Here is a 27,147-nt window from a genome sequence, read left to right on the forward strand (position 1 = left end):
CGGAGCGTAAACAACCCTCGATCCCCGCAACAATTACATAACCATTTCTCCGCGGAATTACATAATCATTTCTCCGGGAAAATTACATAATCATTTCTCCGTGCGAGTTATAAGTGCTTTTCTCGTGCATTTCCCTGACACTTCACAAAACCTTCTTTTTCTTTTTTCTTTATTTCAGGGGAAATCAGTGCAAAACTAAAAAGAAAGAAATTTTGTGAAATGTAAACTCCAGGTGTCAAAAAATAAATTATATCCGTGGAAAATCAGGCGTCGGAAATTGTAGATGAATCCGCCTCCTCCACAATAAAAATGCTGACCACACGAGCAATGCATACACTCGGACACCTTCGTTCAAAGTATCAGTAGCAGTTCGACACACCCTATACTACTTAGCTCTTAAGGTCTAGGCTCATCTTTCTCAGTTCCTCTTTTTCGCTAAATAAAGGTATATAATGTCACAGCTGTGTAACTAAAGAACACTGTTGTTCCTATCTTTTTCTTCTTCTTTTTTTGGTATGAGTTGGAAAAAATAATCATTGCACAATTGAGTACTAAAAGCTTTCGTATCTTACCCAATATCATGTCCGGTGTTAATAATACATCCGCAAATGATTTATCCACTACCGAGTCTAACTCTAACTCAGCAGTAGGCGCTCCTTCTGTTAAGACTGAGCACGGTGACTCCAAAGACTCCCTCAACCTTGATGCTACTGAAGCACCTATTGACTTACCTCAAAAACCCCTCTCTGCATATACCACCGTCGCAATCCTATGTTTGATGATTGCATTTGGCGGTTTCATCTTTGGTTGGGATACCGGTACCATTTCTGGTTTTGTTAACCTTTCTGACTTTATCAGAAGGTTTGGTCAAAAAAAAACGACAAGGGGACTTACTACTTATCGAAAGTAAGAATGGGTTTGATTGTCTCAATATTCAACATTGGCTGCGCCATAGGCGGAATTGTCTTGTCAAAAGTCGGTGATATATATGGTCGTCGTATTGGATTGATTACAGTTACTGCCATTTACGTTGTAGGCATCCTAATCCAAATAACCTCCATAAACAAGTGGTACCAATACTTCATTGGAAGAATTATTTCTGGCATAGGAGTGGGAGGAATTGCTGTCCTTTCCCCAATGTTGATATCTGAAGTTGCTCCCAAACATATCAGGGGAACCCTGGTCCAATTGTACCAGCTGATGGGTACGATGGGTATTTTTCTAGGTTACTGTACCAATTACGGTACCAAGAACTATCACAACGCCACTCAATGGAGAGTCGGCCTTGGTCTTTGCTTTGCCTGGGCTACATTCATGGTTAGTGGGATGATGTTTGTACCAGAATCACCACGTTACCTGATCGAAGTTGGTAAAGATGAGGAAGCGAAACATTCACTATCGAAATCCAACAAAGTCTCAGTTGACGATCCAGCCTTGTTAGCAGAATATGACACTATAAAGGCGGGAATTGAAATTGAAAAGTTGGCAGGTAACGCATCATGGTCTGAACTACTCTCCACTAAAACAAAGGTCTTTCAGCGTGTTCTTATGGGAGTGATAATCCAATCGCTGCAGCAATTAACCGGTGACAACTACTTCTTTTACTACGGTACCACCATCTTCAAATCTGTCGGTCTAAAGGACTCCTTTCAAACTTCGATCATCATTGGTGTGGTCAATTTTTTCTCTTCATTCATAGCGGTATACACCATTGAGAGGTTTGGACGCCGTACGTGTCTATTGTGGGGTGCTGCTTCTATGCTGTGCTGCTTTGCTGTCTTTGCCTCCGTTGGTGTGACAAAGCTGTGGCCTCAAGGAAGCAGTCACCAAGACATTACTTCTCAGGGTGCCGGTAACTGTATGATTGTGTTTACTATGTTCTTCATCTTTTCGTTTGCCACCACCTGGGCGGGCGGCTGTTTCGTTATTGTGTCAGAGACGTTTCCTCTTAGAGCCAAATCAAGAGGAATGGCAATCGCAACAGCTGCAAACTGGATGTGGGGTTTCCTGATTAGTTTCTTTACCCCATTCATTACCGGGGCAATCAACTTTTACTACGGTTATGTATTCTTAGGCTGTCTGGTTTTTGCATACTTTTATGTCTTTTTCTTTGTCCCAGAAACAAAAGGCTTGACGCTGGAAGAGGTAAATACTATGTGGCTGGAAGGTGTGCCAGCATGGAAATCGGCCTCATGGGTGCCACCGGAGAGAAGAACCGCAGATTACGATGCTGATGCAATAGATCATGACAATAGACCAATTTACAAGAGGTTCTTTTCCAGCTGATCTTCTAGTTTTCGGTAAATTGGTAAAAAAGCAAAAAAAAAAATTGACGAAACTAATTCTCTATTATACATAATGTTTTTACTTTTGTACCCTTTAATTTCTAATGAATGTTTTATGGAAGCTTCAATAAATGCGTGACTGGCTATAGTTGTCGGATGGCAATCCATTATTATGTATACCGTATTATTAAGAGTGCAACTAGGCCCGACTATAAATCTAACACTCAGATCCTTGTACTGTAATGCATATTTATTTTTTCACAAGTTGCATGCTAATAATACCATGATATTTTTTTTGAAGCCTTGAAAAATAGTTCAAGCAGCTACGATATCATGAATCAATATACTCATTGCAGCCTATGTAATATATATAGGTTCCGTGTTACCACTCGTTTCTGATATTTTCGATATGGCTACACTGGGTTTTTCATGATGGAAATGTGATACTACCAGTTCCAATATATTTATCTTCCTTATCTATATGACACGCTGTTATTTTAGTTCAAGTCAGTGTCCAATTGAAGTGAGTGTCACGTGCACAGCGACGGTAGTCGTTGGATGTGCTAAATGATGTTCTACTGCCAATGACTGCAAATACGTTCGAAGAGTATAAAATCGAAGGAAACGAATTAAGTTGCCAATCCTTACTGTAACTATAGCATGTTACATATATGTACCATAAGTATCACATTAAGGTTTCGCCATAGCCATGTGCCTATATTAAATAGAAATATCACATGGCGATCCACGGAATGTTTATAGATTTTCTTCTTTTGTCTATGGCCCGGGCGAGACATTAATTTATCTTGCTGAAAAATTCGAAAGTTAAAACTCAATTATGCGTGGGATTTCTCAATTAGGTTACCAGAATTTCAATCTGCTGAAGAATTATGTCTTAAAAAAAAAAAGTCCCGCCTCAAAAAAGCCAAAAAGGGTGTGACTGTAGATTGTGGGTAACTTGCTGTCAAATGACATGAAAATCTCTGCCTGCATGATCCCTGTCAAAATTCGAAAACACGCGGTCATAAAATTGTGCCTCAAAAAGATATCTTTTCTGCGGGTTCTCTTAGTAAATGAGGTTAGGTTGTTTCCTATTCTTACGAGATTTCCCTTGTTCTCGCCGCTCACATCATTGTCGGTAAGATCTTCCGTAGTGGCAGGTCAAGCAGTGAGGAAGAAAGATCGGCAGTAAACTGATAAGAGCCAAACCGAAAAGTTTCTTATACGCAAAAACGCTTTGAAAATTCTCCAAGAATCCTATTTGAAACTCTTATTAATAAATAAAGTATAAATATAATAAAGTTTATTGTGAGACATGTCGCGATAAGCACCCCTTGTCTTTCTTGGAAGGGAGAAATTTGTAATATAAAGCCAAGTGCTCAGAACTCGATTTTTTTCTGACCAAAGAGCGGAAGCTCCACTATAAAAGTTGGGAGGTACTTTTAGGTTCTCTTAAGTTCGCATTTAATTATGGCCTGAACGATTTTACTGTGGACAATAAGTGAAATAAGTGTCCTTAAAATGTGTACGATGTGTACACATCAACCTACTCTCCCCTTCATTGGCAGAAGAGGGAACCATTTCATCCAAAAAAAATAAAAAAATAAAAAAAATCCAAATATTAAGCTAAAAAAATACTTAACTGTTTACACAAAGCGTATATAAAATGCATATTAAGAACCTATCTCGTTTCAGAGGAATAAACTTTTAATTCCTCAGTTAAAAAAATTAGTTAAAGAAAGCAAGAACGAAAATACCGACCAATGCATTCAAAGTATTGGCATTCAAACCTGCGGCAATACCCTCGGACTGGACAATGATACCAGTAGAGGTCTTTATTGGAGCTGCAGATTTGGAGTATGTGGGAAATTGCACTAGAAGCCTTGGAAATGGCAGTAGTCAATGAGGTTGCTTTAGAACCCTCAGAAGTGACAGTAGTGTATGACTTTGGAGAAGCACTAGTTGCGTGACGGTTGAAGTAGCTTCAGGTATTTTAGAGGTGATTATCTTGACGTTACAACCATTGTCATCACCATTGAGTAACCAGTGGCAGTAGTGTATGTCCTTAGGGGCAGCACTGGTTTCTGAAGTTTCTGAAGTTTCTTTAGGAGCTTCAGAAGTGACAGTCTTGGTGCTACATCCATTGTCATCGCACTGAGTAACAGTAGCGGTGGTGTATGTCTTTGGAGAAACAGTAGTGGTTGTGGCTTCAGGGGCCTCAGAGGTGACAGTCTTAGTGTTACAGCCGTTGTCGTCACAGTGAGTAACGGTAACAGTAGTGTATGATTTTGGAGAAGTAGTAGTTGCTGAAGTTTCTTCAGGACATTCAGAAGTGACAGTCTTGGTGCTACATCCATTGTCATCACACTGAGTAACAGTAGCGGTGGTGTATGTCTTTGGAGAAACAGTAGTGGTTGTGGCTTCAGGAGCTTCAGAAGTGACAGTCTTGGTCTTACATCCATTGTCATCACAGTGGGTGACGGTGGCAGTGGTGTACGATTGAGAAGAAACAGTAGTTGTGGTGGTAGCTTCAGGAGCTTCAGAGGTGACAGTCTTGGTGTTACAGCCATTGTCGTCACAGTGGGTTACGGTGACAGTGGTGTATGATTTTGGAGAAGCAGTTGTTGCTGATGTTTCTTTGGAACATTCAGAAGTGACAGTCTTGGTGTTACAGCCATTATCGTCACAGTGAGTTACAGTGGCAGTTGTGTATGATTTGGAAGAAACGGTTTCAGTTACAACAGCACCGGTTGATGTACTAACGTGACATCCAGTTTCATCACAAGAAGTAATAGTGGCGGTAGTGGATGAGCATGGAACGGTTGTGGTAATGGTATAGACGTTACCATTGGAGTCAGTTGTCTCTGAACAAGAAACTACGACTGTGCTTGTGGCATTTACATAGTCTAGTGTTGTAGTGTAAACAGATGTTGAACCGGTAACGGAAGCACCAAATGAAGTGGAAGCAGTTGAACCGGTAACGGAAGCACCGAATGAAGTGGAAGCAGTTGAACCGGTAACGGAAGCACCGAATGAAGTAGAACCGGTAACGGAAGCGGAAGCACCAGATGCAGTGGATGAAGAAGCGGCACTAGTAGCGACAACACCATTGTAGTTTAGGTAGTAAGCGTAAGCACCTGCAAAGATTCCTTCAGAGACGCTGAAGTCAGAGCTGGAGAATCCGGTACCAATAGCAAAAGAGAATTGTCTGTTACCTTGGGTTGCAGTTAGAACACCGGTAGTACCGTCATAAGAAAGAGCAGTGATGTCAGCGGTAATGGCAATTTGGTTCTTACCAGTGTAGCCAACAACAGGAATAGGAGTGGCATTGGTTTCGGTTGGGTCAACAGCAAGGACACCTTCACCCTTGAATACAACAGTTTGGCCAGTAAATGTGTCAGGGTAGTGTAAGTATAGGTTACCGGAAATGATGTTGACTGTACCTTTTCCAGAAACTGGTTCGACAATAACATAGGTACTTCCATTGTCTAGGTTAATTTCACCGTTGTTTACTGAACCTTCAGTGTCGTCTCTACGTTGTAGACCGGAAACAGAACCACCGTTGAGAATAGCGTTCGAGAAAGAGAAGGCACCAGAATTGGAGTATGGAGAGAAAGTGACTTCACCCTTCTTGGACTTTGATAGACTTAAGGAAATGTCACCACTGTTGTCAAAAGAACTTGGAGTGAAGGAGTAGATGGATGCAGAGGTGGCAGCGGATTCTTCAGCGTTGAAGTTACCGGTCACGTCAAAGTTTTCACCGGAGATGTCGAATTCGGTACCTGGATAGGTTTCTTTGGACTTTTTCACAAGCAAGTCACCGTAGACTTTTAGGTCAGCTGAGAAAGAATATTTGTCACCGTCAAGTAGAGTCAATTTGGCACCAGCTGCGACCACAACACCTTCTGTTGCAATTACTTTACCAGTAAGAGTTAGATCACCACTGATTGTAGTAGTTGGTAGATAGATAGTACCATCGCTGGAAGAAAGGGAGTTGGAAGCAGTTGCGCTTGCACTAGATGCTGAAGAAGTAATGGAACTCAAGGAATTGGAAGTGGCAGAACCGGAGGCAGTAGAAGCGGATGAGGTTGATTGAGGGAATGAGCTTGAGCTACCAGAAGCGGATGAGACTGATTGGCTGCCAGAGCTTGAGACACCAGAAGTAGAGGAAGCTGATTGACTGACAGAGCTTGAGACATCAGAAGTAGAGGAAGCTGATTGACTGACAGAGCTTGAGACATCAGAAGCTGAGGAAGAAGATTGACTGACAGAGCTTGATACATCAGAAGCTGAAGAAGAAGATTGACTGACAGAGCTTGAGACATCAGAAGTAGAGGAAGCTGATTGACTGACAGAGCTTGAGACATCAGAAGCTGAGGAAGCTGATTGACTGACAGAGCTTGAGACATCAGAAGCTGAGGAAGAAGATTGACTGACAGAGCTTGATACATCAGAAGCTGAAGAAGAAGATTGACTGACAGAGCTTGAGACATCAGAAGTAGAGGAAGCTGATTGACTGACAGAGCTTGAGACATCAGAAGCTGAAGAAGAAGATTGACTGACAGAGCTTGATACATCAGAAACGGATGAAGAGGATTGGCTGACAGAGCTTGAGACAACAGAGGAAGAGGATGGACCGACAGAGCTCGAGACACCAGAAGTGGATGAAGCTGATTGTGTGATAGAACTTAAGATATCGGTAGCGGACGAGGATGTCTCAGCAATAGAACTACTGATCGAAACGGATCCAGAGGAACTTGATACCACAGAGGTGGATGAGCTGTTGCTTGAAATTGAGGTGCTATTGCTATAGTACTGACCCAATGCACTTTGAGAGTAAAGGGCCAAAGCTAAAGCAGCTTGGAATTTGTTTAAACGATTGAACATCTCTTTCAATTAGGCGAGATCTTACCAAATTTGCAATGATGAGGCTTGCTGTTTCTAAATTTACTCGAAATAAAAACAACACATACTGTCCAAAACCCCCCATAGCAATGAATCAAGACAAAGCCTTTTATATCATTGTAGGCGCTGTTGCAGTTATTTGTGGGCTTCCGATATGTAATTACTGAAAGGACTGTTGAGCTAGATCGATTTTTTGTACGGCAATTCCACAGGACTCTTCAAAGCCTGCGAGGTCTATGCGCGCGCGTTTGGTAAGTAGGAAATTGGGTAGTAATTTTATGCAAACGCAATGGTTGCCGTGAATAACAACACGATCCCTTTAATATTATACGAAAACGTGCAGAACGGCACAAACCAATAGGCTATGACCAAAATGGTTCATGAGAAAGAACCAGGAGTATTATGAGTAGTAACCCAATTTTTTTTTGAGACTTACGCTACTTTCGCTCAATCCAACACGAGCAATTACAGTAATCCGTACTCAAAATGAGCCGTTTGGACTCACTACAGGATCATATACGATTAAAAGATAGAAATAGGCATCTCCCGCCTTTGGAGCAAAAAAAAATGGTGGTTGCTCTTGGTCGCGAAGTGAATCTTCAACATTGCTGAGGGGACGGCTGCCTGACTTCACTGTGACGCGAACGCGATAATTTTTGCGTTAGCGAGTGGCTAGTAAGTCCCTTCAAAAGCCACTCCCTGTAAAATACCGCACCTTCCGGGTTGCTTTCATAATCAAACAAAGTTTAGGACTCCTCCCAAGACTCGTCCCTTGGCAAAAAAAATTAAGCACCTAACTAAAGAAACTTTTGCCATTTTTTTCCTAAAATAATTTGAAATGCCACCCAATTTGCAAACATGATTCATGGATCTTGGAATTATCATATTATTTAACGTTATTTGCACCTATCCACGAGAGAAAGCAAGGAACATAATTCCGTGCGCCGATATTCCAAATCTTTCCGAAAAAAATTCTCTAGCGGATTCATATAACCCGCTAGATAAGCCATATATTACTAATTGCCTTTCGTGTCTATTTGCCTGAGGATTTTAGACTACAGGGGTTATTTTCTTTTTTTTTGAGGATGATGAGGATGATGATAATAATCAGTGTCCGAGTTACACTCAATGAAAAACTTTTGGTGCAATTACGGGAGTAAAGAGTTTTCTTGACTTTTTGTCATGAATTTTTAGTGGCTTGTTTACAAGTTCAAAAGCAGGCATTCGCTTCGAAAGGACTGAACCTTGGTCTTCTGCGACAGCAATTTCTTTTCGTAATACCTTATATCATGTCCTGTCTTGAATTGTAGTTTTAAGGCGGGCATTATTTTGCTGAAATGGAATTTTGATAGCGGTAGTTCGATCATATGGCAATGCAGTACGATTTGTATATCGAGGCATATGCGTGTTGTTTCTACACACATCTAAAATATGTTTAGCTACTCCGTCGATAGAGTTGCGTATCATAAGTTATTTTGACAGCATCTCATTGTAATTTTACGTTACACCTTCTCTCTGGATGTAGTTCCAGGAGCTTGAGGCGACCTCATCAACTAAAGAAGTTGGTCAGAAGAAGGATAATGCACCATCAAGTATTTGCTATAGTCCGGTATGTCATCAAATGTCGAATGTTCCCCGTCAGGGTATTTTCTTCTAGAGAATACTTTTCTTTGGTGTCTCTGTAGCTTTCGGTTGGGTAAAAGGGTATTACTTCTTACTTCCACTGAAGGCTAGAATAACACGCAGGACTGAAAGGTGAAATGGCCTGTCTTGTGCTCTCTTCATTTTATTTTTTATTAGCAGAACATCCTGCTGTGATGAAATTTTATGGTCAACTTCTTTTACGATGACACCCTTTCTTGCACTTCCTTTAGGACACTGAATTGGGATGCCACACGTACAAATTTGTCTTCTATGTGCGGAAATTAGAAACCATCCATTTACTTAATGTAATATTTCATTGTCTGCAAAAATTTGTTTGTGGTGTTATCTTAACAACTTAAAAAATTCTTCCTTATGCAGTGGAAACTTTTAATGACATGTGGTACACTTTTTAAAGGTTTACATGAAGTTTACCATGCCTCTTCTTTTTTTTTATGTCTTGCTTGTAACGCAGTTGTAATTACTTGCTGTTATATCTCGAGCTTCCACCTATATTGCTTTCAACACAAAGAACCTTTTGACGGTCTTGGGCTAGCTCCTATTTTTGGACCCTTGCCCATCACAGAACTATGAGAAAAGCAGTACGTCTTGACTTTAGTGCATGCTGTACATCCTAGACTGTAACTGATTCTTCACAGACCTTGCCACATAAAACTACAGATATCCCCGTTTTCTTGGTTTACGGTTGGCATACCTTCAAAATATTAACAGTCAACTATTAAACGAATGATGCCCTACCTTATTTACATTCTTTATATATATATATATATAGCATTAGTTTACAAATACCGTACATGCCATTCACCTTGACACACCCATAACGGTAATTCAAATCAAATCGTCATCGTTTGGGCGGAATCATATCCTCAAATTCTTGACATTGCATAGCGTAGTATATATGGTATTAAGAAAGCTCGTACAGCATAAGATATCAGGTTCTTTCTTTGAACATTATCGAACGCTGTTAGCCTCTTGTAGTATTTCCCCATTGGGCTAAACGGCAATGTCCTTATCGTAGTTAGAATATGGAAAAATTACATAATTTCGAAACTGGAAATGATGCTAGATAAAAGTGGAAGATTACTAAGCGTAGTATATTAGCCGGAAAGAATTCATATATAGTCATGAAGACATTTTGAAAAAATTACATTTATAGAAGTTTATTATAACGTAACAGTTAACAACAAAGGCTCATAGTCCGAGATCAATATAATAAATTATTCAAGGTTTAAGGAAGAAGTTACCATGGAAATGACTTACTATGAAAAGACACCTTTGATTCGTCAATTTTTGAACAATGGTAAGACAAATTCGTGGTTTTACGTTAAGCATGAGATGTTACAACCAGGTGGAAGTTTCAAATCGAGAGGAATCGGGCATTTGATAAGGAAGAGTAATGAAGAAGCGCTAAGCGAGGGTTCTGGGAAGCTTGCTGTATTTTCTAGCTCTGGGGGAAATGCTGGTTTAGCAGCAGCAACTGCCTGCAGATCGATGGCACTTAATTGCAGTGTAGTGGTTCCTAAAACTACAAAACCTAGAATGGTAAAGAAAATTCAAAGTGCAGGAGCCAAAGTCATTATCCATGGTGATCATTGGGGGGAAGCAGATGAATACTTGAGGCACGAATGAATGGCGCAAGAAAGCCAACATGGTTCGAAGACACTATATGTGCACCCGTTTGATAACGAGACAATTTGGGAAGGTCATTCTACGATTGTGGATGAAATCATAGAACAATTGAAGGAAAATGATATATCCTTACCTAGGGTGAAAGCTTTGGTTTGTAGTGTTGGTGGTGGTGGGCTATTTAGTGGCATAATTAAAGGCCTAGATAGGAATCAGCTTGCTGAAAAAATTCCGGTCGTTGCTGTAGAAACTGCCGGTTGTGACGTATTGAATAAGTCTCTCAAAAAAGGTAGTCCAGTTACTCTTGAAAAATTGACAAGTGTTGCAACTTCTTTGGCCTCCCCATACATAGCATCATTCGCGTTTGAGAGTTTTAACAAGTATGGATGTAAGTCTGTAGTTTTATCAGATCAAGACGTTCTGGCAACATGCTTGAGATATGCCGATGACTACAATTTTATAGTGGAACCAGCCTGTGGAGCATCCTTACATTTATGTTATCATCCAGAGATTCTTGAAGACATTCTGGAACAAAAAATATATGAGGATGATATCGTTATTATAATCGCATGCGGTGGATCATGTATGACGTATGAAGACTTGGTGAAAGCGTCGAGCACATTAAACGTATCATAATTTTCAAATACACACGCGATCTTAGAGCAATAGAAATGGATCGCGATCTATCTATGTACGTTCGGACTTATTAAGATGTGTTTCATTTTTTTTCGTTCTAGTCTTTTTATTGGATGGTGGTCTGGAAATTCAATCTACTGATACTACAGTATTAAAGCAATTAAGCACCTAGGATGAAGCTCCTGCAAGTAGCTTGGTAGATGAGAAATGTTAAGCGGATAGTAACGCTGAAGCTATGCTATGCCATAATAATTTATAAAAAAATCAATAAAAAAGAGTGTATATTGATATTACTAATATGTAGAAGAAAGAATTAACTAGTATAATTCGGAGAGTAGTAAAGAAAATTTTATTTACATATGAATGTAGAAATTAATTCTACGATTCACGCGGAATATTGTGAAATCTTGAGATAAGAAAGTTGCAAGAGATCACAAATGAAGGTTATCTGCAAACAGCATAAACAGATGACACCTTATGAATGTAAGGTAACATCGGTAGCTTAGCGCGTTGACCTGTGAGCTCCTACATAGAATATTTGTGTGCTTGGGGATTATTTGAGAAGCATTAGGCTGGTTCAGAGGAATATTTACAATTGGTCATTGTATTTTGATATCAATTACCGAAGATTTTGGTGTTATTATGTTCAAAAACTTTTTTTTGTTTCCGTGAACACACAATTGCTGTCACCTGCTTTTGTGGTATAGCAGTGCAAAACTACTAAAAAGCAATAACATCCCATGACCTTTACCTTAAAAACTCGAAAAAAAAAAGTTTTTGCATTAACCTTTTGTTGCTCTGGTGTAATAATTTTTTTTGATGTATGACTTCTCGCTTTTGCGTGTAGCATTACTCTAACAGCAAAAATTTTAATACACGAAAACTTAATCTAGTGAATAAACCTATAATCAAGACGCTTCATTCCCTTATCTTTAGTTGTGTCCAAGTAATTGATCTGCTCTTCTTTTGTCATAGAGTTCCATTTGCGGTCCTTGTATTTATTCCTACTAATATAGTAAAACTTAGTAGCAACAGCCATACAAATGTTGAAGCAAGTGAATCCTAGAAGTATTTTGTTACCTCTAGTATAGTAAGGTTTATCATCATTTCTATACATGTTAGAAGCAATGATTGCTCCAACTTGGGCACTCATATTGTATAACGCTGTGCCCACTGTACGCGATCTTACCGAATTTGAAATCTCGGAGACCCAACCAGCAAGAATGGAATGTGTATAGGGAAGACCAAGTATACCGGTTAGTAATATATACTTGATCCAGGGGTTTGTGTCAGTCGGTAAAGCGACCAGAGAAACTATGAAAGGGAGCACCCAAACGTTGGCAATTCCCACACAAAGTGATTTTTCTTTCAATTTACGCGATAATAGTGCCGCTAATGGTAAATTTATTAGCAGCAGGGCTTGGCCTGGAATTGCTAAAATGTTCGAAAGAAATGTAGAGTAATTTAAACTCTTTAATATCAAAGATAAATAGGAACCAACTGTTTGAAGAGATATGAATGCTGTAATACCTTGGATAAACAATGGCCATAGATCAAATTCTGTTAGAGTGTACAAAATCTCCTTGAAGGTAACTGGTTGTCGGTTACTCATGTCACCCTTTGATGGGTCATCCCTTAAAATTCTGTTAACCATAATTTTCTCCTCATACTCAGTGAATAACGATTTTCCTTTGTGAAATGCAGACTCACCAGTTTGCGTAGGTCCTCTACGCATTAAATAAAAGGATGCCACGCCAACAGAAAGGGACAGAAACCCTTCAATTATAAATAGGTACTGCCAGCCAGCTAAGTTATGAATACCCCTCATCTCTATGATTCCGGAAGCTAAAAGAGAGCCTAAAATTTGGAAAAGAGGTATAGCACACCAAAAGAAACTTAGGCGGAATGTGAGCTCAGCTCCAGTATAATAATATGACAAGTATAGAATATTGTCCGGGATGAACCCGCCCTGTACCATTCCTAATAAGCATCTAGTAGCAATAAATTGACCTCGATTTTTCAGACCAGCTTGAGTAATACAAATTACACTCCACAACACAATTTGAACCGGAATGACCCTTTCTGGACCAAATCTTTTGGACAGCAGATTGCCGGGTAGTTCACTTGCTAGAAATATAACTAGATAAACAGTTTGGCCAAGGTTGTAGTCGTTCGTGTTCATTTTCAAGTCAACAATGAAGTTGTCTGAAACTGCCCTTGCAATATTTTTCCTTATTAAATCCAAAAAGGCAAACATAATAAAAACCCACAAAAAAATCTTCAAGTCCATTTTTCTTACCAATTTCTTTTCCTCATCCTTTGTCCATGTAAACTCAGGATCGAATTTAGACAAGCCTTCATAACCACTGGATTCATAGACTTTTCTCCAACGCTCTGCTTTATGAAAATCGTCAAATGGGTTATGTGAAATACTCTCCGAATCTGATGTTAAGCTTTCTGCGGACACAGATAATTGGGCCTTTTCTACAATATCGTATTCTTCTTTTTGTACGGACATAGATGAAACTTTGTTTGTTGATTGAATTTTTTATTAATTGTTTGTACAATAAATAATTTCAATAATCAACAATTGAACGCTGCCTTTTTATACTAAATGATTCAGTAGAAGACGAACCTAGCGCAGGGAATACGTCATGTATTTGATAGTAAGCGCCAAACCTATTAGGCAATAAAGTGTGACAAATTGGTAGCATTGATAGTTATTCCCAATTGACCCATAGGCTGTTGAAATGAAACCATCAGTATATGTTGAAACCTCAAGTGAGGCGTCAACCTCTAAGTGAGGCTTCAAGCTTCGCCAACTATTATATATGCCACATGACTGCAGGGTCCTTATTTTAAGGAGCTAGCTGCAACGACTTTGTGCTGTAAAGGGGTGCAGCAGCAAATGTAGCCTATTTGCTCGAGGTTTTTCTTTCTTACGAGAATGCTAGCAATTCAAGATAGTACGTTGTAATATGATGCATTTCGGCACAATTATCCGAGAAACGGACTATTTCGGGATTATATCGATCCGAAATTCTCTGCGTCGAGCCGAATGCCAAGGAAAAAAGTTCAGAGAATGACTACAAACAGCCTTGGCGACGGCAAAAGTAAGCTTGGTAAGAATGGCTTGATCCACACGGTGATTCTTGTATCGGGTCAATGCATAATTTTGATTGTGAAAGGCGCAATTATTAAGGCTGCATTCTTTAGCTTGTCTTGACTCCTACCCGTCATCGTACAATCTCCACATTAAAAAATATCACGACATTTATAAATCTTCTTCACACCGGATTAAACAAAAAAACTGTGTTAATCGGATCCGGGAGAAAATGCTAATATCTCCTTCTTGTTTGTGAAATGATGATAACTGGGCTGTTGAACGAAAATGAAACTTCTCAAATACACCTATTTATTAATAAATGTTAATTTATATTTTAAAAAAAGGTAAAAATTAAATGATCAGGTTTGCGATCCTGATTTCAAAATCATGGCTTGGATTATATCTTAGAGACGTATGGATTTCAAACAAATGCCTATTTGATTGAATATTACAGATCTACATTATCTCTTGTACATAAAACATTATATAACAGACATATTGATATTAACGAATATTTTCGAGCCACCATTCATGAAAGCCTAGTTAATGGATTTATGCGGTATTCATTTCGTAAACTTGACATCGTGTGACCTTTCATTGACAGTCAACTGGAAGACATCTCCCCTAGCATAATGTCCGACAGGGTCAAGATCAAAGCGAGCTTCAGCAATCAAGTCAGTGTTAATTTCGGCGGTTAAAAGGCCCTCCTGCCCTAGCAATGGCCCTGCAATAATCTCTCCATAAGGATCAATAATAACACTACCTCCATTAATACAGTTGTCGTCAGCAGATGGCCATCCAGGTAATTTTCTCTTACCTGTAGCTTGGTCAATAATCTCCCCAAAGCCCATTGCTGTCGCATCTGGCATGAACTGCACTGCACTAATCAAGAATAGACGACCTTCGTATGCAATATTTTTCATCACAGTCCTCTAAATAGGCCTAGCATCCACCGTTGGGGCACACCAGATCTCAACCCCTTTTTTATACATGGCGTATCTCAGTAGAGGCATCATGTTCTCCCAGCAGATAGCACCGCCAATCTTCCCAGCAGCGGTATCCACGACAGGCAGAGTCGAACCATCGCCTTGACCCCATATCAGTCTTTCGCCAGCTGTCGGCATCAGTTTTCGATGCTTCCCAACGTAGCCATCTTTAGGATCTATATAAACCATGGTACAATATAATGTCGTCCCATCGCGCTCTATACACCCCACACATAAGGATGCGTCGGTGGCCTTCGATAGTGCGCACAACTGACTAATTTCTGGATATTTCTCTCCGTTTCCGATCTCAATTGCTTCGGCAAGATACTTAGCATACTCCTCCCTTCCTTCTTGAAGACGGTAGCCTAGATAAACCCCAAAGTTCGATCCCTTTGGATAACCACCAAGAGTGGCTTCTGGGATAACGACCAACTTGGCACCAGATTCCTTGATCTCCTTCTCATATGACAAAATTTTTTTCAAGGTATCCTTAGTAGAGCCCGGACAAGAGCCGATTTGAAGGGCAGCAACAATGTGTTTCGCCATTGTGGTTAACTAGAGGTAGCCTCGAAAAGTGATTGGCTAACCCTAAGTCATAATATCACCCTTTCTTATTGAAGAGCTTTTATTATTTATATACACTGCCCTTTATGAGTCACGGAGGCCTGGGCTCCATTTTTTTTACGAAGCAAAAAAGATAGCTCATATTTCGTAAGCATTAGGCCAACTTTACTGATAACCGTTTTCAAATCGCGGTGGGATTAATATAATGTGGCGTTCATAGTGAAATGTGGCTCCAAAGTATAAGCGTAAATGCGTTTGCTTATCGAACCGCAAGTAACTTGTAATTTCACCTCTATAATTTCGAGCGGTTTTTAAGATACACCATGTTTCAAGTAACCACCTTTCGCCTTTTTCCTCTGTTATCGAACTTCCATCTGTAAAAAGTTCGCTTGCAGAAGAAAAAAGGCACTACACGGAAGAGGACTGATAATTAATGAAAATCAAGCTATGATCAAACAACTACTGGCTCTAATATATGGTTTCGGCTACATAATCTAATTGTCATATCTGTTATCTCGACACTCGTCTCTCGATAAACGAGTTCTTCACTGTTGCTAGGTGCAGTGGTCGGCCATAGTTATCCATACAAAATTCCAATTTCTTACGCGCATAGCAGTCGATACATGCAAACATCTCGACTATTCTGGCGATAGCAGTACCAACAATCACCAGCACAAATTTTGTCACCTGTGCTTTGCTAGAGTTACTTCAGTACTAATTAGATTATAATATTTTGCAGCATTTATTGGTATAGAAAGAAAAGCTCGAGCACTACCAACTTTTATCTGATATACCGAAAAATGCATAAATATCTTCTCTAGTTTGTGCGTTTTCTTGTCGCCCTACCTCACAAAAGAGAAGTACTGATGGCTAATAATTGTTGGATCGATTCATTGTATCTCTTAAATGTCAACAGAGCATAAGTCAGACTCTTTGCCATTTTTAAAAAGCTGCGAAGGCGAACGTGACTACGGGGTGCGGGTTTTTGTATTGCTAATGTAGCATGACAGCTTATCCAATGTTTTGTTGTGTTCATTCAAACTATTTTGAGCCTCACTTCAATTTTGTTTGACTACTAACATGGCAGCATGCGTCGTTTCTAGGTGCTAGCCAGGCTGTGAGAACGTAAAATTAGCCTATGTTCAACATTCTCTGCTTTTCAATGTCACTGTTCATTTTGTTACTATGAAAGTAGTTCGTCGCAATTTGTACTTTTCTTCGAAAGTCTTCTTTTGCAGTAGATGAAGTGTGTTCTGAGAAATTGATGCTTTCAAATGGCCTTAAAAAATTTTTGTATCATAGCTAACAACATACTGTTGCGCCAGGGGAAGTGAAATCATGGTTGTATATTACAATAGCATTATGTGCATTTACCAAGTATGGAAAAGCGGAAAGTGTGAAAGAAGTTTATGAAAAAAGCGGAAAATAAAAAAAAAAAGTTTATTTTCCTGTGACTTCTGGGAAGCAGTTAGACCTCCTTCGCTGTATTCTTAGGTGCTATACCTCATTTCCACGATGGTAATAGACGATCAGTCTATTAATGCGCTAAAGAACGTAGAAAAGTTATTAACTGAAGAAGCTTTGCTAATGCCGTCGCACATTAAACGGCTAGACATTGCCTTGAATAGGAAGCCGAATAATCTACGAAATATCATGGAGCTTCAGGGCCTTGCATATACTATAGTAAAAAAAAAACTAAGTTTTCCCCTGTAGTAAACAGGGAGATACCGTACGGAGGTCTGAATTCCCTACAGAAGTAGCTGTAAAAATTCAGAATTCGCAACAACCTATAATTGAGTTAAGTGCCTTTCCAAGCTAAAAAGTTTGAGGTTATAGGGGCTTAGCATCCACACGTCACAATCTCGGGTATCGAGTATAGTATGTAGAATTACGGCAGGAGGTTTCCCAATGAACAAAGGACAGGGGCACGGTGAGCTGTCGAAGGTATCCATTTTATCATGTTTCGTTTGTACAAGCACGACATACTAAGACATTTACCGTATGGGAGTTGTTGTCCTAGCGTAGTTCTCGCTCCCCCAGCAAAGCTCAAAAAAGTACGTCATTTAGAATAGTTTGTGAGCAAATTACCAGTCGGTATGCTACGTTAGAAAGGCCCACAGTATTCTTCTACCAAAGGCGTGCCTTTGTTGAACTCGATCCATTATGAGGGCTTCCATTATTCCCCGCATTTTTATTACTCTGAACAGGAATAAAAAGAAAAAACCCAGTTTAGGAAATTATCCGGGGGCGAAGAAATACGCGTAGCGTTAATCGACCCCACGTCCAGGGTTTTTCCATGGAGGTTTCTGGAAAAACTGACGAGGAATGTGATTATAAATCCCTTTATGTGATGTCTAAGACTTTTAAGGTACGCCCGATGTTTGCCTATTACCATCATAGAGACGTTTCTTTTCGAGGAATGCTTAAACGACTTTGTTTGACAAAAATGTTGCCTAAGGGCTCTATAGTAAACCATTTGGAAGAAAGATTTGACGACTTTTTTTTTTTGGATTTCGATCCTATAATCCTTCCTCCTGAAAAGAAACATATAAATAGATATGTATTATTCTTCAAAACATTCTCTTGTTCTTGTGCTTTTTTTTTACCATATATCTTACTTTTTTTTTTCTCTCAGAGAAACAAGCAAAACAAAAAGCTTTTCTTTTCACTAACGTATATGATGCTTTTGCAAGCTTTCCTTTTCCTTTTGGCTGGTTTTGCAGCCAAAATATCTGCATCAATGACAAACGAAACTAGCGATAGACCTTTGGTCCACTTCACACCCAACAAGGGCTGGATGAATGACCCAAATGGGTTGTGGTACGATGAAAAAGATGCCAAATGGCATCTGTACTTTCAATACAACCCAAATGACACCGTATGGGGTACGCCATTGTTTTGGGGCCATGCTACTTCCGATGATTTGACTAATTGGGAAGATCAACCCATTGCTATCGCTCCCAAGCGTAACGATTCAGGTGCTTTCTCTGGCTCCATGGTGGTTGATTACAACAACACGAGTGGGTTTTTCAATGATACTATTGATCCAAGACAAAGATGCGTTGCGATTTGGACTTATAACACTCCTGAAAGTGAAGAGCAATACATTAGCTATTCTCTTGATGGTGGTTACACTTTTACTGAATACCAAAAGAACCCTGTTTTAGCTGCCAACTCCACTCAATTCAGAGATCCAAAGGTGTTCTGGTATGAACCTTCTCAAAAATGGATTATGACGGCTGCCAAATCACAAGACTACAAAATTGAAATTTACTCCTCTGATGACTTGAAGTCCTGGAAGCTAGAATCTGCATTTGCCAATGAAGGTTTCTTAGGCTACCAATACGAATGTCCAGGTTTGATTGAAGTCCCAACTGAGCAAGATCCTTCCAAATCTTATTGGGTCATGTTTATTTCTATCAACCCAGGTGCACCTGCTGGCGGTTCCTTCAACCAATATTTTGTTGGATCCTTCAATGGTACTCATTTTGAAGCGTTTGACAATCAATCTAGAGTGGTAGATTTTGGTAAGGACTACTATGCCTTGCAAACTTTCTTCAACACTGACCCAACCTACGGTTCAGCATTAGGTATTGCCTGGGCTTCAAACTGGGAGTACAGTGCCTTTGTCCCAACTAACCCATGGAGATCATCCATGTCTTTGGTCCGCAAGTTTTCTTTGAACACTGAATATCAAGCTAATCCAGAGACTGAATTGATCAATTTGAAAGCCGAACCAATATTGAACATTAGTAATGCTGGTCCCTGGTCTCGTTTTGCTACTAACACAACTCTAACTAAGGCCAATTCTTACAATGTCGATTTGAGCAACTCGACTGGTACCCTAGAGTTTGAGTTGGTTTACGCTGTTAACACCACACAAACCATATCCAAATCCGTCTTTGCCGACTTATCACTTTGGTTCAAGGGTTTAGAAGATCCTGAAGAATATTTGAGAATGGGTTTTGAAGTCAGTGCTTCTTCCTTCTTTTTGGACCGTGGTAACTCTAAGGTCAAGTTTGTCAAGGAGAACCCATATTTCACAAACAGAATGTCTGTCAACAACCAACCATTCAAGTCTGAGAACGACCTAAGTTACTATAAAGTGTACGGCCTACTGGATCAAAACATCTTGGAATTGTACTTCAACGATGGAGATGTGGTTTCTACAAATACCTACTTCATGACCACCGGTAACGCTCTAGGATCTGTGAACATGACCACTGGTGTCGATAATTTGTTCTACATTGACAAGTTCCAAGTAAGGGAAGTAAAATAGAGGTTATAAAACTTATTGTCTTTTTTATTTTTTTCAAAAGCCATTCTAAAGGGCTTTAGCTAACGAGTGACGAATGTAAAACTTTATGATTTCAAAGAATACCTCCAAACCATTGAAAATGTATTTTTATTTTTATTTTCTCCCGACCCCAGTTACCTGGAATTTGTTCTTTATGTACTTTATATAAGTATAATTCTCTTAAAAATTTTTACTACTTTGCAATAGACATCATTTTTTCACGTAATAAACCCACAATCGTAATGTAGTTGCCTTACACTACTAGGATGGACCTTTTTGCCTTTATCTGTTTTGTTACTGACACAATGAAACCGGGTAAAGTATTAGTTATGTGAAAATTTAAAAGCATTAAGTAGAAGTATACCATATTGTAAAAAAAAAAAGCGTTGTCTTCTACGTAAAAGTGTTCTCAAAAAGAAGTAGTGAGGGAAATGGATACCAAGCTATCTGTAACAGGAGCTAAAAAATCTCAGGGAAAAGCTTCTGGTTTGGGAAACGAAGGAACTCCAATCGGGAATGAGGAGAGCACAAATAAAGCTAAAAATGGAAATAAAAAGCGGAATAAAAATCGAAACAGAAATAAGAAGACAGAGACAAAGGAACAAAATGAACCTAAACCTGTGACTGGAGGGGAAGAAGTGAGAGTCGAGAAATCTCAAGCGAAAAACAGAAGGCGGAAAAACAATAATGGAGCTAATAAAAAGAATACCCTACACTACTCAAAGGAAATTAATGTAGAAGAGCGAAAACAAATCGCAAAAAGGCAAGAAGAAATCGAACAATGCATTCACACCTTATCCGATTTTAAACTGTTTAAAAAGGGTAAGCACGTTACCTCATATGGCTATCGAATCTCCCCCATGACAGACTCCGGTAAGATTTCTTTGAAAATTTTATTCAACATACCTTTGGATTATCCAAAGGCCCCAATAAAACTAACGATGAAAAGTAATGAAGAAGTTTCCTCTTACATGGACACCGTGATAGCGAATTTCAACTGGAAAGCCCGTCAATTGGTTAAGGAGGACTGGAGGATATTATCTCAAATAAACTATTTGGTTAGTGAGTTAGAAATATTGAAAATGGAAAATTATAAACAAATTGATAAACTACGTAATAGCTTTTACAAAACCATATAAATATGAGCATAATAAAAAGGGAGAATATTAACTATTATCAAGTATTAAAACTATTCTTTAATAAAGATGGCGGCGGCACCCATACCAGTACCGATACACATACTAACAACCCCGATTTGATCCTTTTTCAGTTCTCTTAGTATGGTAGCTACTTGCCTTGCGCCAGTACAACCCAAGGGATGGCCTAACGCGATTGCACCACCTCTTGGATTTACTTTATTCAAATCGATGCCCAGTTTATGGATGCAGTATAATGCTTGGGCCGCGAATGCTTCATTTATTTCAAAAATATCGATATCTTGGACTTGCAAGCCAGTAGCTTCCAGGACTTTTGGTATGGCGTATGCAGGGCCCACACCCATGATTTCAGGGGGAACCCCCACTGTTTGAAAATCGATGTAGCGACCTAGCACAGGCAGATTTAACTGGTTGGCTACGGACCTGCGGGCTAACAAGACACCTGCCACACCATCGGAGACCTGGGATGCATTGCCCGCAGTTGTGGTTCCTCTGTCTTTGATAAAGGCAGGCCTGATGCTTGAAAGCGACTCCGCAGTGACGTTAGGGCGTGGCCCTTCGTCCGACTGGCAAATTGAGCCATCTGGTAATTTTATAGGTAAAATTTCATCTTCGAAAAGCCCCTCATTTTTCGCCTTGTAAGCTTTTTGATATGAATTCGCAGCGAACTCGTCTTGATCCTTTCTACTGATCTTGAAATTAGCGGCAACATTCTCATTAGTAATGCCCATTGGTATTAGACATTTCTTCGCTTCTCGGTTTTTTTGCAGCTCTTCAGAGGAGATCATGCCCAAGGGATTGACGTTTTTGTAGTTATTGGTCATTGATTCCACTCCCAGCGCCAAACCAATATCAATTTGCCCAACCTTAATCTTGTTGGCAATATCGTTCACCGCCGTTAAACCTGAAGAACATTGTCTGTTTAAAGCGACAAATGGCGTCGAGTAGGGAATCCCACTTGCCAAGCATGCAGCCCTGTGTTCTGTAGCACCGGCTCCAACATTGAGAACATTTCCACAGGCAACTTCTTCGATTAAGTTCAAATCAGCCCTCAAAGGTTCCGGAAACCTCCCGATGAACTCATTGAGAAAGTTGTATAATAAGTAGTCTGTGTTTACATCTTTGAAGGCACCTTTAAAACCTTTACCGATGGCAGACCTGTTAGCAGCCACAATAACTACATCTTCGGGTCTTTTCTCCAGCAACGAGTTCTTCCTCTTCGATTCACCCTTACCCATGGCGCTCTCCACCAAATGATCCTTGATACTTTGTAGTCTTTGAGACATTGCTTTTATGTAGTGTTATATTCACTCTGTACTCAGAGCCACAAGAAATAACCATTCGATTTCAATAGAACTGAGATGCAAAAGTATACCCTATTTATATCTCTTCTTTCTAGTAAAACTCCAATAAATTTGAAACCAATAGAGGGAGAAAGGAAAAAAAAGCTGCGGTGTTAATACTATTATCCCCGTTTCCCTTTGATAGCGCCTTACACGGCGCTACCACATCATTACCCTCCTCATGTTGACGCGTCAAGTTTTTTTTCTTTTTTCGCTATTTGTGGCATAGGTTCAAAACTAGCAAATTCTTGATCTTTTGAAGATTACATAGTGATGATGATCGTGACACAAAAGCAGATAAAAAAATAGCACAATCATCAGCGATGGACTCTTCCCCGAACAAGAAGACGTACCGCTACCCTCGCAGATCGCTGTCACTTCACGCGCGTGATAGGGTCAGCGAAGCCCGTAAATTGGAAGAATTGAATTTGAACGATGGGCTGGTTGCCGCTGGCTTGCAGTTGGTCGGTGTAGCGTTAGAGAAACAAGGTACAGGATCACATATATACATGAAACAGAAGAATTTCTCAGCTAATGACGTTTCTTCGTCACCAATGGTTTCCGAAGAAGTGAACGGATCGGAAATGGATTTTAATCCGAAGTGCATGCCTCAGGACGCATCACTCGTCGAAAGAATGTTTGATGAGCTTTTAAAAGATGGAACTTTTTTTTGGGGGGCTGCTTATAAGAATTTACAAAACATCTCTCTACGAAGGAAATGGTTATTGATATGTAAAATCCGTAGTTCCAATCATTGGGGGAAAAAGAAAGTGACTTCGAGCACGACATACTCTACACATTTGGCCACTAATGAACTAGCTGAAAACGCACACTTTTTGGATGGCCTAGTTAGAAACCTTTCAACAGGTGGCATGAAGTTATCGAAGGCTCTATATAAACTAGAAAAATTCCTGCGAAAGCAAAGCTTTTTGCAACTTTTTCTCAAGGATGAAATTTACTTGACGACATTGATCGAAAAGACTTTGCCACTCATATCCAAGGAATTACAATTTGTTTATCTTCGGTGCTTTAAAATACTGATGAACAACCCACTGGCGAGAATAAGAGCACTACATTCTGAGCCTTTAATTCGCTGGTTCACCGAGCTTCTGACGGATCAAAATTCTAATTTGAAATGTCAGTTACTTTCTATGGAGTTACTTTTATTATTAACGTATGTTGAGGGTTCCACGGGTTGTGAGTTGATATGGGACCAGCTTTCCATATTATTCACCGATTGGCTAGAATGGTTTGACAAAATCCTTGCGGATGATATTGCAATTCATTCATCCCTTTATTTGAACTGGAACCAATTAAAAATAGACTATTCGACAACTTTCCTACTGCTAATAAACTCCATACTGCAAGGTTTCAACAACAAGACTGCACTAGAAATTTTGAATTTTTTGAAAAAGAATAATATACATAACACTATCACATTTTTAGAACTGGCCTATAAAGATGATCCTAATAGTGTCGTGATCATGGAACAAATAAAACAATTCAAATCCAAAGAATCTGCGATATTTGACTCGATGATAAAAACTACCAACGATACGAATTCGCTTCACCCAACAAAAGATATCGCAAGAATAGAAAGCGAGCCTCTATGTCTTGAAAATTGCCTGTTATTGAAGGCAAAAGATAGTCCCGTAGAGGCACCAATAAACGAGATTATTCAATCGCTGTGGAAAATCTTAGACTCTCAAAAACCATACTCAGAATCTATTAAACTATTAAAATTGATAAATTCTTTGCTGTTTTATCTCATAGATTCCTTTCAAGTGTCAACGAATCCTTCTTTTGATGAAACCTTGGAGTCCGCAGAAAATGTGGATTATGTTTTTCAAGATTCTGTTAATAAATTGTTGGATTCTCTACAATCTGATGAAATTGCTAGAAGAGCGGTCACAGAAATTGATGATCTTAATGCTAAGATTTCTCATTTGAATGAAAAATTAAATTTAGTAGAAAATCATGATAAAGATCATTTAATAGCAAAACTAGATGAAAGTGAATCTTTGATATCTCTGAAAACCAAGGAAATTGAAAATCTGAAACTGCAGTTGAAGGCAACCAAGAAAAGACTAGACCAAATTACCACGCATCAAAGGTTATATGACCAGCCACCTTCATTGGCAAGTAGCAACTTGAGTATTGCCGGCTCGATAATAAAAAATAATAGTCATGGAAATATCATTTTCCAAAATTTAGCAAAAAAGCAACAGCAGCAGCAAAAAATTTCTCTGCCCAAGCGTTCAACTAGTCTACTAAAAAGTAAAAGAGTTACGTCCCTTTCATCATATTTAACTGATGCAAATAACGAAAATGAGTCCCAAAATGAATCCGAAGATAAATCAAAAGACTCATTATTTCAAAGATCTACGTCAACCATTAATTTTAATATCCCTTCTATGAAAAATATTACTAATATGCAAAATGTCTCTCTAAATTCGATACTTTCAGAGTTGGAATTTTCAAATAGCCTAGGAACACAACCTAATTACCAATCGTCTCCCGTGTTGTCTTCGGTTTCTTCTTCACCAAAACTTTTCCCTCGACTTTCCTCAGATAGTCTTGATAATGGAATCCAACTAGTACCTGAAGTTGTTAAACTACCTCAACTTCCACCGCCCCCTCCTCCACCTCCCCCTCCTCCACTTCCACAGTCTCTTTTGACTGAAGCAGAAGCTAAACCGGATGGTGTTTCCTGTATTGCAGCACCTGCACCGCCACCCCTTCCAGATCTATTTAAAACTAAAACTTGTGGCGCCGTTCCACCACCACCACCGCCACCGCCTTTACCCGAGTCCTTGTCGATGAACAAAGGCCCCTCCAATCACGATTTAGTTACTCCTCCAGCTCCACCTTTACCAAATGGTCTTCTTTCTTCCTCCTCAGTGTCTATCAATCCAACGACAACCGATTTAAAACCACCTCCAACTGAAAAGCGATTGAAGCAAATCCACTGGGATAAGGTGGAGGATATCAAAGACACACTTTGGGAAGACACGTTTCAACGCCAAGAAACAATCAAAGAATTACAAACTGATGGTATATTCTCTCAGATTGAAGATATTTTTAAGATGAAAAGTCCGACTAAGATTGCAAATAAAAGGAACGCAGAATCCTCAATTGCCTTGTCTTCAAACAATGGCAAGTCTTCCAATGAGCTGAAGAAAATTTCATTCTTATCAAGAGATTTGGCTCAGCAATTTGGTATTAATTTACACATGTTTTCCCAATTATCTGATATGGAATTTGTTATGAAAGTATTGAACTGTGATAACGACATTGTCCAAAATGTTAACATACTGAAATTTTTTTGTAAAGAAGAGTTAGTAAATATACCAAAAAGTATGCTTAATAAGTACGAGCCATATTCACAGGGTAAGGATGGTAAAGCAGTAAGTGACTTACAAAGAGCTGACAGAATATTTTTGGAGTTGTGTATCAATTTAAGATTTTATTGGAATGCAAGATCAAAGAGTCTGCTGACATTGTCAACATACGAGAGAGATTATTACGATTTGATTTTCAAGTTACAAAAAATTGATGATGCAATTTCACACTTAAATCGTTCACCTAAATTTAAAAGTTTGATGTTTATTATCACGGAAATAGGCAATCATATGAATAAAAGAATTGTTAAGGGTATCAAATTGAAGTCATTGACTAAACTTGCCTTTGTCAGATCCAGTATTGATCAAAATGTATCATTTTTGCATTTTATTGAAAAAGTCATAAGAATAAAATATCCTGATATATACGGTTTTGTGGATGATTTGAAGAACATTGAAGATTTAGGTAAAATCTCACTAGAACACGTTGAATCAGAGTGTCATGAATTTCATAAAAAAATTGAGGATTTAGTTACTCAGTTTCAAGTAGGAAAGCTATCCAAAGAGGAGAACTTAGACCCCAGAGATCAAATTATTAAAAAGGTCAAGTTTAAGATTAATCGGGCCAAAACAAAAAGTGAATTATTGATTGGTCAATGTAAATTAACTTTAATAGATTTGAATAAACTGATGAAATATTACGGTGAAGATCCCAAAGATAAAGAGAGTAAAAACGAATTTTTCCAACCCTTTATTGAATTTTTAGCCATGTTTAAGAAATGTGCCAAGGAAAACATTGAAAAGGAGGAAATGGAAAGAGTGTACGAACAAAGGAAGAGCTTGTTAGATATGAGGACAAGCAGTAATAAGAAAAGCAATGGAAGTGATGAAAACGATGGTGAAAAAGTAAACAGGGATGCTGTTGATCTACTCATATCTAAATTACGCGAAGTAAAGAAGGATCCAGAACCTCTAAGAAGAAGAAAGAGTACAAAACTCAATGAAATAGCCATTAACGTACATGAAGGAGATGTAAAAACGAGAAAGGATGAAGATCACGTTTTACTAGAGAGAACGCATGCTATGCTGAACGATATTCAAAATATATAGTGAAGACTTAGTATTTTATGTAGTTGTGGAGCTTATATAAAGAAATGGACAATATTCGCAATCGCTTCTCAAAAGGGAAATATTTTCCCTTTTCGGGCGGTGGTCGTGTTGACAAATTTCCTAGTTAAG

The 27,147-nt window shown here is 39.1% G+C and overlaps 9 protein-coding genes and 3 pseudogenes across 12 annotated transcripts; 6 read left to right on the forward strand and 6 right to left on the reverse strand.

Moving 5' to 3' along the window:
• The first annotated feature begins 580 nt into the window (after nt 1-580).
• Nucleotides 581-910, forward strand: YIL171W (annotated as a pseudogene). The gene has a single exon.
• A 2-nt stretch (nt 911-912) lies between these two features.
• HXT12 lies at nt 913-2,286 on the forward strand (annotated as a pseudogene). Its single transcript has one exon.
• A 1,898-nt stretch (nt 2,287-4,184) lies between these two features.
• Nucleotides 4,185-7,172, reverse strand: CSS1 (Css1p; the record flags this gene model as incomplete). Its single annotated transcript, NM_001179517.1, has 1 exon — nt 4,185-7,172. The coding sequence occupies one exon, from the start codon at nt 7,170-7,172 to the stop codon at nt 4,185-4,187; it is 2,988 nt and encodes a 995-aa protein (NP_012097.1).
• A 2,925-nt stretch (nt 7,173-10,097) lies between these two features.
• On the forward strand, nt 10,098-11,114 carry SDL1 (annotated as a pseudogene). The gene has a single exon. A coding segment is annotated over exon 1 (1,017 nt).
• Nucleotides 11,115-12,003: 889 nt separating this feature from the next.
• Nucleotides 12,004-13,632, reverse strand: SOA1 (Soa1p; the record flags this gene model as incomplete). Its single annotated transcript, NM_001179514.1, has 1 exon — nt 12,004-13,632. One exon carries the CDS (start codon nt 13,630-13,632, stop codon nt 12,004-12,006), a length of 1,629 nt encoding a protein of 542 aa, NP_012100.1.
• A 1,151-nt stretch (nt 13,633-14,783) lies between these two features.
• Nucleotides 14,784-15,143, reverse strand: YIL165C (uncharacterized protein; the record flags this gene model as incomplete). Its single annotated transcript, NM_001179513.1, has 1 exon — nt 14,784-15,143. One exon carries the CDS (start codon nt 15,141-15,143, stop codon nt 14,784-14,786), a length of 360 nt encoding a protein of 119 aa, NP_012101.1.
• Nucleotides 15,144-15,152: 9 nt separating this feature from the next.
• Nucleotides 15,153-15,752, reverse strand: NIT1 (Nit1p; the record flags this gene model as incomplete). The annotated part of the gene is made up of 1 exon (NM_001179512.1): nt 15,153-15,752. One exon carries the CDS (start codon nt 15,750-15,752, stop codon nt 15,153-15,155), a length of 600 nt encoding a protein of 199 aa, NP_012102.1.
• Nucleotides 15,753-17,964: 2,212 nt separating this feature from the next.
• Nucleotides 17,965-18,318, reverse strand: YIL163C (uncharacterized protein; the record flags this gene model as incomplete). Its single annotated transcript, NM_001270749.1, has 1 exon — nt 17,965-18,318. One exon carries the CDS (start codon nt 18,316-18,318, stop codon nt 17,965-17,967), a length of 354 nt encoding a protein of 117 aa, NP_001257678.1.
• Nucleotides 18,319-18,450: 132 nt separating this feature from the next.
• On the forward strand, nt 18,451-20,049 carry SUC2 (beta-fructofuranosidase SUC2; the record flags this gene model as incomplete). The annotated part of the gene is made up of 1 exon (NM_001179510.1): nt 18,451-20,049. The coding sequence occupies one exon, from the start codon at nt 18,451-18,453 to the stop codon at nt 20,047-20,049; it is 1,599 nt and encodes a 532-aa protein (NP_012104.1).
• Nucleotides 20,050-20,498: 449 nt separating this feature from the next.
• On the forward strand, nt 20,499-21,206 carry SMU2 (Smu2p; the record flags this gene model as incomplete). Its single annotated transcript, NM_001179509.1, has 1 exon — nt 20,499-21,206. One exon carries the CDS (start codon nt 20,499-20,501, stop codon nt 21,204-21,206), a length of 708 nt encoding a protein of 235 aa, NP_012105.1.
• Nucleotides 21,207-21,256: 50 nt separating this feature from the next.
• POT1 (acetyl-CoA C-acyltransferase) lies at nt 21,257-22,510 on the reverse strand (the record flags this gene model as incomplete). The annotated part of the gene is made up of 1 exon (NM_001179508.1): nt 21,257-22,510. One exon carries the CDS (start codon nt 22,508-22,510, stop codon nt 21,257-21,259), a length of 1,254 nt encoding a protein of 417 aa, NP_012106.1.
• A 380-nt stretch (nt 22,511-22,890) lies between these two features.
• Nucleotides 22,891-27,018, forward strand: BNR1 (formin BNR1; the record flags this gene model as incomplete). The annotated part of the gene is made up of 1 exon (NM_001179507.1): nt 22,891-27,018. One exon carries the CDS (start codon nt 22,891-22,893, stop codon nt 27,016-27,018), a length of 4,128 nt encoding a protein of 1,375 aa, NP_012107.1.
• Between the last annotated feature and the right edge of the window lie 129 nt (nt 27,019-27,147).

The sequence above is a fragment of the Saccharomyces cerevisiae genome, chromosome IX (assembly GCF_000146045.2).
Source record: "Saccharomyces cerevisiae S288C chromosome IX, complete sequence".
Lineage (NCBI taxonomy): Eukaryota > Fungi > Ascomycota > Saccharomycetes > Saccharomycetales > Saccharomycetaceae > Saccharomyces > Saccharomyces cerevisiae.